Here is a 9,739-nt window from a genome sequence, read left to right as displayed (position 1 = left end):
ATACATATATACATATATATATATACATACATATATATATATATATATATATATATATATCTCCAGGGTAATACATCATACTAATTTAGTTTAGAATAACAATGGTATAACAAAAATATAATAACAATAAAAAATAATAATTGAGAATGCAATCAACAACACCACACACGTCAACAATAATTACCTACTAAAATCCACTGTTCAAGTTCCCCATATTCATTGACAGTGTGCTTTCTATCTATCTATCTATCCATCCATCCATCCATCCATCCATCCATCTATCTATCTAAATGCCACTAAATTCCAGACAAATATGTCATTTAATAAAAAGAGATTAAGACACAAAACATCTAATGGACCCTGAAATTGTTTAACAAACAAACTAACAGACCTGTTGTTTTGTTCTTTTTTTGCAGCAATAACAAATAAGTAGAGGATGTAAATAGATGAAATAATGAAACAGAACTCCGGGGCTTGAGGAAATTGGTGAAAATGGAAAAAAAAGATTTGTCGGCGATTGGAGCGAAAAGCGTAAAATATGGTTGATCACATCTGAAGGGAACGGTATCGGTCATGCCACTTTGAGTCATTGCCGTGGTGGGAGTAGTCTATGTCACTTCGTCTTAAATCTGAAATTAATTGCAGTCCTCCAGTCTGAAACCTTAGACTACAAATGAAATGACTCTAGCAGCCCTTGCGCTCCACCACCGTCATCAGTGACCTCAGTACTGGCAAACATATACAAAAGGATATCTACTTGAGAATGTAGCAAGGCCAAAGTCAATATCGGAGCTCTTCAGACAATATTGCACGTTCTTTTTGAAAAATAATAATAAAAAAGAGAGTATGCCGTTCGCTACTGAGCCTCAAATATCTGTATTTCATGAGTGTATCTACTGAAGATGTTTAAAGAGTGACTTACATTCCAGGCCAGACTTTCTATGCGCTCCTGGTCAGGGACTGGGCTTTGCTTCTCAAAGCATTTTAGTCTCTCGTGAATCTGTCAAGTAAAGTATCATTAAAAAAAAAAAAAAAAAAGTTTCTTTCTGCAAGCGAAAGGTTCTTCCTTGTACAAACTGCTACAACTGTAACTGTAAATCTACTTTAATTTTTTTTATAAAATACATTACAGTCTTTAAGTATGTTTTAAAGACCGGTAAATATTTTTTAACATATCTTGTTAGGGTAAATGTAAACTACACACAAAAAAACATGATAACAATTAGTATTGTGTAATTTTTTTTTTAAAGTAAAAATACATATATGTGTGAAATATATGGTTTGCGACAATGGTGAATGATATCGGTGCAGTGAGGAGTACGCAAAAATAAATAAATTAAAAAAAATAGGGGATTGTACAACATCGGTTATTATAATATATAAACATAATCATCGTGGTCTACATTATGTTAAGTAGGCTATAAACCGTATCATGGTCTACAGGGTTAAAGAAAGTGTTTTAAAAACATAGAAAATGTTAAATAATACACTGGACATATTGTGACGCACTACAACACATTACGTACTTTAAACAGAAGATGGAGCTTCTTCTCGACCAACATGCTGTGGAGGAACCTGTAGTCCTCCTCTGTGTCCGTATGCATCTCTTTTTCCGACATGGTGGATGATAACAGCCCAGACGATGAGGACGACACCACAGTTAAAAATCAATATTTACTTTCAACAAAATAAGGGAAAACGCATATCTCCTCATAATGAGCTTATATACATATAATATTATTGTGCTTTTTATTCGTTAATGATAAGCAATTGACAAGAAATACTTAAGGAATATGGTTTGGTAAATAAAATAAATGTTCGTTAGTTTTGCAAAAGTAGAATGTGGGCCAGTACTGCCTCCTAGCGTCCACATTTTAACGTCGGGATATATAAAATATGTACTTACCACACGTCGTTTCCATCAGAAACCCATCTCAGGAAGAGAATAACATGCGAATTAATGTATACTTGTCGAATGAGAGATTGTCAATTGTTTGAACGTAGTGTAAAAAAAAAGGGGAGGTGGGGGGGGTGTCAATCGATATATGACCTAAATTAAATAGGCAGGTAATCGATAGTATACAAAGAGTGATTTGTATAACCGCTTACAACAGTTCACTTTTGACATTATGAAATCATTCTCTCAAATGTTTCCCTTTTTGTGTGTTCTGTGTACCAGAATTTTATGCCACTCTGCTGTGTAAGAGAACATTTAAAATAGTTCGTCCAGGACTACATATAGCAGTCTGAAACAGATTATTATTATTATTATTATATTTTTTATTATACAGTTATTTAATGCATAGAATGCATGGTATTATCACGCGCTACGTATATACTATATATATTCAATGTATGCTATGCATGAAACAACTAGTTTTATATATATAGTTATATATATAGTTATAATACTATTTATATTTATATACTATTTTTATTTTTATTATTATTTTATTAGTATTTGTGTTAACAATACCAACCACAACAACAACAACAATAATAATAATAATGTTTTGACTGCGTCACAACATCGAAAGGCAGACCGGAAGTTTAGAAATGCCTTTAAAGCAAAAGGCCAAACTGACCACCAGATGTTTGTGCGATGTTCAAATATAGTAATTGGAACATTTGACCCTTTTTTTTACCTAAGCCATAAAAGCGGTATAATGCATGTCGTGTCTCGCACTTTAATTTTGGTAGGTAAAAGCGGAACTTGTTTTTCTATTTAAACGTAGCATAGGCGTAGGATACGGTTTTGCTTCATTTCCTGTTCCTTATGCGCTCTGTTAAACTACGTCGTTTGAGCCAGGCAGCTCACCTTCCCACTACATGCCAGGTGATGTACTGAGGGTGGTTTTAACAGAAAACCACCAGTTATGCAGAGCTGTTGTTCGGCGCACGGTTTGTAGGTATCTGCGCGTAAGGAGAGGCTGGGTGGAGACGTCAAAAAGCTGAAGACAAGAGAAGTGTGAGGCGGAGCAGACGGACAGGAGGCCACGGTTTCCCCTCACACTCTCCCACACATCACCTCGGCCTTGATGGTGATGTATGCGAGGAAACCAGCAAGAGCAAGCGATGGGTAAATCACCCACAGAGTTGTTCTTTAATGAAAATATAGGGTACAATTTTAATAAATGTATATAGTGCAGTCACTCATTTTCGTAACTGTTAGCTGCGAGCTGCTACCGGCTAATAGCTTTGGAGCAAGTGGCCCCAGTTATTTTTCTCTTGTCGCCGAAGCGAGTGACGTTACAATGATGTACAAAAAAAAGGAAAAAGAAAAAACAACGTAGTGAAATCGTACATTAAAAGGGAAGGCGTTAATAAGTAGTAAATAATCGTTCAAAAGGGCTGTTTTTAAGATGGCAGTTAAACGAGTGGAGCTAATGGTAGCTGACAAGCTAACTAACGATAAATGATGTACAGCATATTGCATTTGTGATGCCAAAACATTCACGCTATTTTAGACTTACTTACGTTTTTTCTCCCCCCCCTCAGGTGTAACGAAAGAAGGGATTCACAACCCTGTCAGGTGTGTTCAGCAACAACATTTGTATTTAACTAAAACAAATGAAAGTATTTTCATATTTAAGAGCTCATTAATTAGCAGCAACAACATTTGTATTTAACTAAAAAAAAAAAGAAAGTATTTTCATGTTTAACAGCTCATTAATTATCTGGTGAAGCAAAGTCACGACATACATGACATACACTGTGTTTAAACGGTGTCCTCCTTACTCACAGTACAATATAAAATACAAAATGTGGAATAAAGTGAATATGAAGTATTTACAGATATTTGCAGTAATACTATTTACAGTTCAACAATTTTACATGTATGTATAATGTCAACCACTTAACGTGACCATGACCTGGATGACTGAGAATTTTCATAGACACGTCATCCATTTTGTAATTAACACAAAAAATAGCAGCACTGGCAACAGTGTTGCATTGTTAAGGTGCAGTCTAACTGTAGTTAGGGTTGGATTGTTTTGGGAGTAGGGAGGTTTTTAATTTCTTGAGGAACAAACAGTTTCGCATTCTTAAGTTGGGTGTTTGTTTGGAGGACAGTGTGTCCGCAGTTTTCACTATAAGTGAAATTCTATTGTGAAAACTAGGGATGCCTCAGATTTTTCCTTATTCAGCACAACGCAACGAAAAGTCAAAATTACAACACGTTCTCCTTTTAAGTCAAGGAATTTCTATTGTTGTAGAAAAAGTGGAAAACCCGGGAAATAAATGAACCAATTTTTCATTGTCATGGAAACAATGTAAAAAAAAAAATGAGAAAAAGTGAAATTTCTTGTAAATACTTCAAGGGGACATATTTTCCTACTTTATGCAATTTAATGTTTTTTAAGTAATATGCTTTTGGGAAAAACAATGACTCAATGCCTTTCTCTGTAAATGTTACTACACCAGTGTATGTTCAAGCCAGTGTTTACTGTTACTGACCATGTGCAGTAAGGTTACAAATGCCATTTTAGGCATTCTTGTTGAAAAAAAAATGTATGAAATGTATGTAACGTGACTCTGTAGCCGTCTACGAAGCCAGAGAGCTGTATTTTAACATTTTCCCTGATTACAAAAGGACACCGTTTGAAATGATTTGACATTTGTTTACTCGCTCTAAATCAGCCCAAGATACAGTCCACCCTCCTTCATCGTTACGAGAAGGTGCGTGACGCCTCGGTGGATGCCATGCCGCCTTACAAGATGCTTCGACGCTCGAATGAAAGTCCTGTCGGCAGACACGGAGATAGCACGGGGCAAAGCAAGACAAAGATTGCTCATACAGTCAGAGGAAAAAATGGTGAGACACAATTTGGGGGAGGAAAAAAAAAACTTAACTATTCAACACTTATTTGAAATAATTTAACAGGGCATTTAATTAATCGGCGACTGTGCTTTCGTAGTGAAGCTCGCTTTCACGTAAGAAATTCAGGACTTTTGTGACATGTCTGCCAATGTTAATACCACCAAGTCAAGTCACTGCGAAGCTGAATATGACTGAAGTCAATCCTCTGCGGTAAGTTGTCAGATCTTTAATAAGTGGCTGTGTTGCAGGAACCAGTGCCTCGCCTCAAGAAAACTCTCAGAACAACAGCAGCGCCCACCATGGCTCAGACTCGCATGCCACTCAAAGCAAGCCTACAGAGCGGGTAAGAGGCTACACGGAGTTATATGATCAATTACCTTCAGTGTATCCTTTATTAATTGGCGTCATGCTGCTTTGCAGTACTGTCCGGCGTCATGGGGAGACATCTCTCTTTTCTGGCCCTCTCTTCATTTCCCCTCTCTCTCTTAGACTGAAAAATCACCTTGATTGAAACCTCTGGTCTTCTCTTGTACAGAGCAGATGTGGTAGAGACATTTTCAAGTGTAACGTGGGCCATTAAGGAAAAAAAAATACCATACCAGTTTCTTAGCCAAAAGTCAAAAACTCAATATGTGACAATGGCGTGTTTTAAAATTTAAAAATAACCCGAGATAGAAGAAAGCTGCAAATAAAATCAAACCAGAAGATTAATTATTATCCCAGAAGCCTATCAACTGAATGTTAACTTAATTAATGCAAAGAATTTAGTTTGGACTGGACATTATAGTCCAAAATTAATTTTGATATATACAGTGTTCCTTCAGTTTCACTGTATTGTGGTATTTTACTGTAATTTCTTTTTAAAAATTCCAGTATTTTCGTCATAAAAACTAAAGATATTAAACAGTAAAAATACAGCAAAAATAAACTAAAAGACATCGCTGCTAGCATTGTTTGCCTAGAGGAGATCGAACACTTGTCTGTCTTGTCTGTCCACCACTTGTTCATTTTGCTCGGTCCGTTATAGGTATAGTATGTTGCCGTAAAGTTTGCGCTCCTGTGCCTAATTTAACGCCCTACGGTGCCTCCTTAACGCTCTCTGATCATCTTCTCAGGCTTCTCATACGAAGCCCGAACGATGACGCTGACACAGAAGACAGATGACGGCCTTTATTTTTCTTTACAGTAATGTGCGCTCCTGCGTTAAGGTTTAAGAGTTCTGTCAGGCAATTTCCTCAAAAGAAGACGATTCGTCTGTCGAATCCAAGAGGCTTCTTCAGTTACATGCACTGCGTTGTTATCCGACTACCTAAAAAAAAGAAACACTTGTTTCGAACTCCTATCTTCCAAATGCCGTCACGCTGTCATCAGATGCGTGGCAGGACACATTTATGGGAATTAATACGAGACGCAGGCCAGGTCTTTTTCCATGGTCTGAGTTTAGAGACAAGTGCAGACCGGTGGCGAGATTTCCACCTGTACTGAAAACCCTGTTCAAAGCTGAAGTAGTTCCAAGTCACGGTATTTTTTTTTTTTCCCCTTCCCTTTCTTTTCAACCAAAGGCTGACTTTCTCCTGTCCTCCTTCCCAAGTAAATTAGTCGCTCCCTCCTCCTCTCTTTAAAAAAAAAAACCTGCTGACAGTGAAACAACTCTTTGTGTTCGGGCGCGGGGCGGGGCGCAACACACCGCTGTAGTGTGCGCTGCAGCATTATAGTGGGAGTGTGTGACCCCTTTTTTTTTAGGTGGCGACATTTTTTTTTTTTTTTTTTTGGGCCAGGCGGTGTATGTAATAGTGAGTTCTTTGGTTTCGACTGTTGTTAAGATGGTGACTGAAGTAGCTAGTATTTCACATGCAGTACTTCTCTCTGCTCCAGGATCCATCAGATGACTGGACGGAACACATCAGCTCTTCTGGGAAGAAGTATTACTACAACTGTAGAACGGAAGTCTCCCAATGGGAAAAGCCCAAAGACCTGCTCGATAGGCAAGTTTTTAAGTTCTTTAACAGAGAAAGGAGTTTACAAAACGTTACAAACGTGGAATTTGAGTGTAACTGGAGCTACGTTGTGAATATTCTTCTCCAGGGAACAGAGGCAGAAAGACTCGGCCAATAGTTTCCCCAGAGACATGGACTACAGACAAGAGGCCTTGCAGGACAAAGCCACTACAAGTAAGCCCAAGTGTGATTTCTGTTCTTAGACACGTAAGGTTTAATTTTGTCATTTTAGACCCACACCCTAGCAAATTAAAATAATATTGAGAACCTGATGACATGTATATTTTTATATCTGTACAAACCACTGTATGAGTTGCTGCCACCTAGTGCCTGGAGGCCCATAAAGTCGATGTAATATATATTTATATATTAATAAATGCTAGTAACCCCCTCAAAAAAAAAAAAAAATCTGTTTTCCCAGAGACCACATCCAGGGACCAATCATCCAACTCTGCCCATTCTTCGACCACTTCTGCCTCCTCTTCCTCTCAGAGTCTAACATCTGCCCCTGGCACGTTAGGCTCCTCCACCTACACCATGTCCTCAATTTCCTCCTCCACGTCCACCACCACCACCACCTCCTCCTCTTCAATCGGGCAGCTGCTTCAGTCAATCCAGTCCCCGTCCCCGGCACTGCTGCAGGACCCAGCGCTCCTTCATCAGCTCCTACCTGCGCTGCAGGCTGCGCTGCAAGCAAACAACACCACCATAGACATGACCAAGCTCAACGAAGGTGAGCAAATTTGTTTGTTTACCTTACCGCACATACTCACCATGTGTATTTACGTATGACGTGCGTAAATACATGCAGCACAAACTTTCGGGTTTGTCAAAGTCTGTTTTCCTGCTTGCTTGCGAACCGTGCTCTCGATTTGTCTTTATTGATGTTTCATTGAAAATTTGACTTTCTAAGTTTTTTTTTTTTATTGCTTTATTTTTTGGTAACCTTTTGGTAAAGAAGGCAGTGTGGTTTGGAAACATGGCACAAATAATATTCTACATGCTATTTCACGGGGTCTTAAAAGTCTCGAGTCCCCTATTTTCCCCCGCCATTTGCAATACATTAAACGTTGCTTTCCTGATGTGTCTGTGTGTCGAGGCATACGCGTGTCTCCATGACAACTGACAACTTTATGTTGACATCTGTTGCTGTTTTTTAAATTTTTTTTTTGTGCCCTACCCCTTAAGTTCAAGAACTTAAGGTTCTTGTTTAAACACTTTAAAAAAGAACATTTACATTCCGCAAGTAGTTGTAGCAAAAATATATTTTTCAATTCATTATTTAAATTTTTTATTTTTTTTTTTTTTTTTTATTGATTGTATTTTAATTGCACTCTTTTACTCCTGGTGTTTTCCTGCCTCTGTAAAACACTGGGAATTACCTGGTGTATAAATGGAGCTGTACCAATAAAGTAGCTCTGACTGGTGTGTTTTACAGTTAAAAGTTGAGATTTTTTTTTTTTTTTTTTTTTTAGGGTCTACATTAATTAATGCGTTTAATGCGTTTGCACTTAACATTTTTTTTAGTAACAGTGACTTTCCTGCTCTCACCTCTCTGGTTCATTACTTTTCTTCTTCTGCACCACGTGGTGTCACAGTCAGGACAGGGCTTGCCTGTGTGCGGCAACGGTCCGTTATCGGATAAAGTTTCCGAGCGGAGAGAGATTTAAGTCACAGCACAATCATTATTTCACTCGTGCTTCCTTTAACCGTGTCTCTTTTTTTTTTTTTTTCCCTTGCCTTCTTTGTCTCTCTCTCTGTGTGTGTGTGTGCACGTGGGTGTGTGTCTCCAGTCTTGACAGCTGCTGTCACCCAAGCTTCCTTGCGGTCTGTCATTCATAAGCTCTTCACTGCTGGACCTGCTTTCAACATCACTGCTCTGCACTCAGCTGCTCAGCACTCCAACCAAGGTATGGCACCAGCGCTTTTTTTTTTTTTTTTTGCTTAAGATTCCTGTCTCACTCTGCAAAAAAATTGTGCACCAGCGCTACCTGTGTTTCTCAATGTTTCACTGTAAATGGTTAAATATATTCATAATAATAATAATAATTATAATAAGTCCCTTATTTGTCTGAAAACAGTGCGAGTCTTTGCAACCAACACGGGAGGTGCCGTTAGTGATATTGGTTTCCTCTGGGAATCAAACCCAGGACTCTTTGCTCAAATTGAGTTTTGTATTTTAGCTTAAAAATGACTTTTTTTTTTTTTTAGCACTTAGTTCCATATAGATATCGTGACGTATCGTGGTTAAAAAAAAGTTATTGCAATATATCAATTATCGTGATATTATCGTTACCGTGGGCAATATATCGTGATAGTGTAATTTTGCGAGGTAACTGTTCAATACCCAGTCCTAATATACGTGCATAAAAATTTAAAAAAAAAAAAAAAATAAGAGTGAGTTCCAGAGGGTTGGTGCAGCAAAGCTAAAGGCCCGATCGACCAATGGGAGAAAACCGCAGTAGGGAATTGAAAGCATGCCCGAGTCAGAATGAGGAGATGATGATGATGATGACATTGAAAGCATGCCCGAGTCAGAATGAGAAGATGATGATGACGACGTAATAATTAAGTGATCATGGATACTGCATGTTTACAGTTGTGTACGCAAATGTCTCCTCTGTCTCTGTGCAGCCCAGCACTCCAACCAGTCTCCGGTCTCTCTCACGTCAGAAGCGTCATCGCCACAGCCGTGCTCGTCTCCGCGAAACGGGACGTCTCAGAGCAACCCCAAATCTCTCGTCGGTGTACATTTTGGAAGCATCACATCATCACAAACAAGGGTTAGTGCTTTAAAAAAAAAAAAACCATGAATCTATTTCTAGAGTAGCAGTTCATCTTTACTGAACTTTTCTCTCTTTTTTTTTTTTTAAATTCTTTTTTTTTTTTTTTTTTTTTTTTTTCAGGGCAGTGTTGTTTG

The 9,739-nt window shown here is 38.1% G+C and overlaps 2 protein-coding genes across 6 annotated transcripts in view; one reads left to right on the top strand and one right to left on the bottom strand.

The window, feature by feature from the left end:
- The window catches only part of LOC103398844 (MAGUK p55 subfamily member 7-like), an 18,448-nt gene extending 16,198 nt beyond the window's left edge, over positions 1-2,250 (bottom strand). Inside the window, exons 1-2 of the mRNA XM_025053837.1 lie at positions 1,527-2,250; positions 923-1,000 (exon numbers count right to left, since the gene is read on the bottom strand). Of these exons, the coding sequence (XP_024909605.1) occupies positions 923-1,000; positions 1,527-1,619 (171 nt within the window). The 5' untranslated portion in view covers positions 1,620-2,250. The remainder of the gene's footprint in view (positions 1-922; positions 1,001-1,526) is intronic.
- Positions 2,251-2,601: 351 nt separating this feature from the next.
- LOC103398839 (WW domain-containing adapter protein with coiled-coil-like) overlaps positions 2,602-9,739 on the top strand; it is a 16,378-nt gene continuing 9,240 nt past the window's right edge. For 3 of the 5 annotated variants that reach the window (XR_003049079.1, XM_017030939.2, XM_008337581.3), the window contains exons 1-9: positions 2,719-3,079; positions 3,499-3,532; positions 4,642-4,816; positions 5,071-5,165; positions 6,698-6,807; positions 6,908-6,993; positions 7,241-7,552; positions 8,613-8,729; positions 9,454-9,602. Coding sequence is in view for 4 of the 5 variants with exons in the window: in XM_017030939.2 (XP_016886428.1) it covers positions 3,039-3,079; positions 3,499-3,532; positions 4,642-4,816; positions 5,071-5,165; positions 6,698-6,807; positions 6,908-6,993; positions 7,241-7,552; positions 8,613-8,729; positions 9,454-9,602 (1,119 nt within the window). In the remaining variant the exon portion in view is untranslated. Of the gene's footprint in view, positions 2,697-2,717; positions 3,080-3,498; positions 3,533-4,641; positions 4,817-5,070; positions 5,166-6,697; positions 6,808-6,907; positions 6,994-7,240; positions 7,553-8,612; positions 8,730-9,453; positions 9,603-9,739 lie in introns of those variants that run through there. The other 2 variants (XM_008337582.3, XM_025053836.1) reach the window with 2 other exon arrangements.

The sequence above is a fragment of the Cynoglossus semilaevis genome, unplaced genomic scaffold (assembly GCF_000523025.1).
Source record: "Cynoglossus semilaevis isolate Cse_v1.0 unplaced genomic scaffold, Cse_v1.0 scaffold774, whole genome shotgun sequence".
NCBI classification, from domain to species: domain Eukaryota; kingdom Metazoa; phylum Chordata; class Actinopteri; order Pleuronectiformes; family Cynoglossidae; genus Cynoglossus; species Cynoglossus semilaevis.
The sequence above is the reverse complement of the archived record's forward strand: the minus strand, read 5'-3'. Positions and strand labels throughout refer to the sequence as shown.